General features: G+C 51.7%; 1 protein-coding gene across 1 annotated transcript; it reads right to left on the reverse strand.

Annotated features, from left to right (window-relative positions):
- Window positions 1–427: 427 nt before the first annotated feature.
- Window positions 428–1447, reverse strand: LOC119405685 (ubiquitin-conjugating enzyme E2 Z). Its single transcript, XM_037672527.1, has one exon. The coding sequence runs from the start codon at window positions 1445–1447 to the stop codon at window positions 428–430; it is 1020 nt and encodes a 339-aa protein (XP_037528455.1).
- Window positions 1448–2169: the final 722 nt, after the last annotated feature.

The following is a 2169-nucleotide window of genomic DNA, read 5'->3' on the forward strand; positions in this document are numbered from 1 at the left end:
TATCAAAACCTTGATGCGTGCATCTCTCGTGAGGCATATTCGCATGTGTGAAACCGTATGCTGACCTATTTCCCACCACGCCGAGGAATGGCAGAGCTCAAAGAGATCGGTACGAAATAGATGCAAGAATGCTTCCGAGTGCCCGTGTACTCTCTCATGTATATTATCGACGATCCTCGTTAGACTTACGACAAAAAAAAAAACTAAAATCTGACATTACCTTTTATGCACCAGAGGCGCACGCAATAAAAAATATACATATTCGTTTAGAAGCTGTTTATTAAACTGTGGTGAACTGCTTAAACACAGTACAATCTATGAGCTAACAACCATCACAATAGCTTAGCTCAACGTTCAGAATAAAAATGTCCAGCTTCACACTGTCTTCCAGTCAGACGCAAGGAAATTACATGATCCGAACAGCCACTCATTGTTCACCTACGTGTAATGCCTTCATCAAATCCTCAACTTGGGCTTTCATCTTGCGCAGCTTCACGAGCAAGCTTTCGTATTGGTACTGTCCTCGCCAGTAGGTTTCGAAGAAGAGCGGGTCCATCATGTCCGCACCGGTCAGATCCAAGTTGGACTCGACAACCTTTTCGTACTTCTCGTAGTGGGCCATGAAGTGTTCCAGCATCACTCCTTGGAGGTACCCGGGGCACAGCGAGGATCCATTGAGACAGGCATCGATAGCGTCGCACACGGCAACGCGGATGGTCTCGTGCTGTACGATGCGACTGTAGCTCCCGCAGTCCTCCGGCCGCACCTCGCTGATCCACTGGGCTTCGTTGAAGTGAGGCTTCTTCGTCAGCAGCGACTGGATCGAGACGACGACACTCGAAATGCTGTGCGCAGGGCTCCACGCCAACGTGTCGGAGGTTCCCAGAATATCCAGGCACACCTTACCGCTTTTGTACAGGTTCGGATTGAAGCTCACGCTTCCATCGTCGGTGTTCATTAGGCGAACGCGCGGCGGCCGCATCGGGTAGTCCTTTGGGCACTGCATCAGGAAGTGGAAGAAGCCGCCCTCGTACGGCGTACCCGAGGGGCCCACCACCACCACGTGGAACCGGCCGACTGTCACGGTCTCGATGTACACACCCGTTAAGGGATTAGTGAAGAGGTCCCGGAGGTCGTCCTCGAGGCGCAACAGGCCTTGCGACGATAGCTCTTCGTGCTCGAAGCGAACCGGGTCCCAGCCGTCGAGAACAAGCACGGATAACTTGTCCGTCTCCGTGCTGCTGACTGAGGTCTTCGGCCACTCTGGAGTCTCTCGAACAGGCGGGCCATCTAGCTCGTCGTCGTTGTCGCTGCTATCCGAAGCGGTGTCCATCCAGGATCCGAAGTCTTCGTTAAGCGGGCCCTCCATCTCGTCGTCCAAGAGCTCGTCGCCGATGGCCGTGGTCTCGTCATCGAACCAGTCAGTGGTAGGAGTGTCCAGCTTCATCTCGAAGGAAGTGGAACGTTTTGCACTCACGCAAGATTTTCTTAGTGGCGTTCCAAACACGGGGACCGTTCAGCGTAGTTGAGTGTCAGCCGGCTTTGAAAATGCGCCAAAAGGACGAGTCGTTGCACGGCGTCTCCAATTCGCTACGAAGTGCTGATACCGGGAGACGCTCTTATATCTGCAGCCCGTAAGGGAGAGGGGGAGAGGGAAAGATACAAGAGGGCGGGGCCAACAAAGGAGACCTTGACAATGGAGGGAAAGCTGCGGGGGGCGGAGCTGGAGCGTGTATACCTCTATGCGTATTTGTCCGTTTTCGAGAGTGTTTCGTACATGGGCCAACCACATGGAACCTTGCCTTTCAATGAAATTGTACGGCCATGGCGTGACATCACGCGTGACATCTCTACTCGGGCCACGTGACCCCGAACTGTCGAGGTGCCGTAGACCCTCTCGATGACTCATTCATTCCAGTGCATGTTCACGGATATGAATCGCTTCCCTTCATTCGGAGAACGGAACTATCGAAGATATTCAAAATAGAGGCTTTAAATGCCTCATCTCTAGGATATAATGAGCGGTAATCTGCACCTTGCAATGTTGTTTTCTTTTTTGTTTTGTGTCGAACTTTATTTCTCAGTGGAGCTCATTTTTTATGTGTGTGATGGCCTATTTTAACGCGACCGCAAGTTTCAATACCAAAAACCGCGTTAACAAAACACCAA

Source organism: Rhipicephalus sanguineus, chromosome 9 (genome assembly GCF_013339695.2).
Source record: "Rhipicephalus sanguineus isolate Rsan-2018 chromosome 9, BIME_Rsan_1.4, whole genome shotgun sequence".
Classification (NCBI taxonomy): Eukaryota; Metazoa; Arthropoda; class Arachnida; order Ixodida; family Ixodidae; genus Rhipicephalus; species Rhipicephalus sanguineus.

Bases quoted from the DNA above. Each gene is read 5' to 3' on its own strand.
- LOC119405685 (XM_037672527.1), bottom strand. From the start codon at position 1,447: ATGAAGCTGGACACTCCTACCACTGACTGGTTCGATGACGAGACCACG.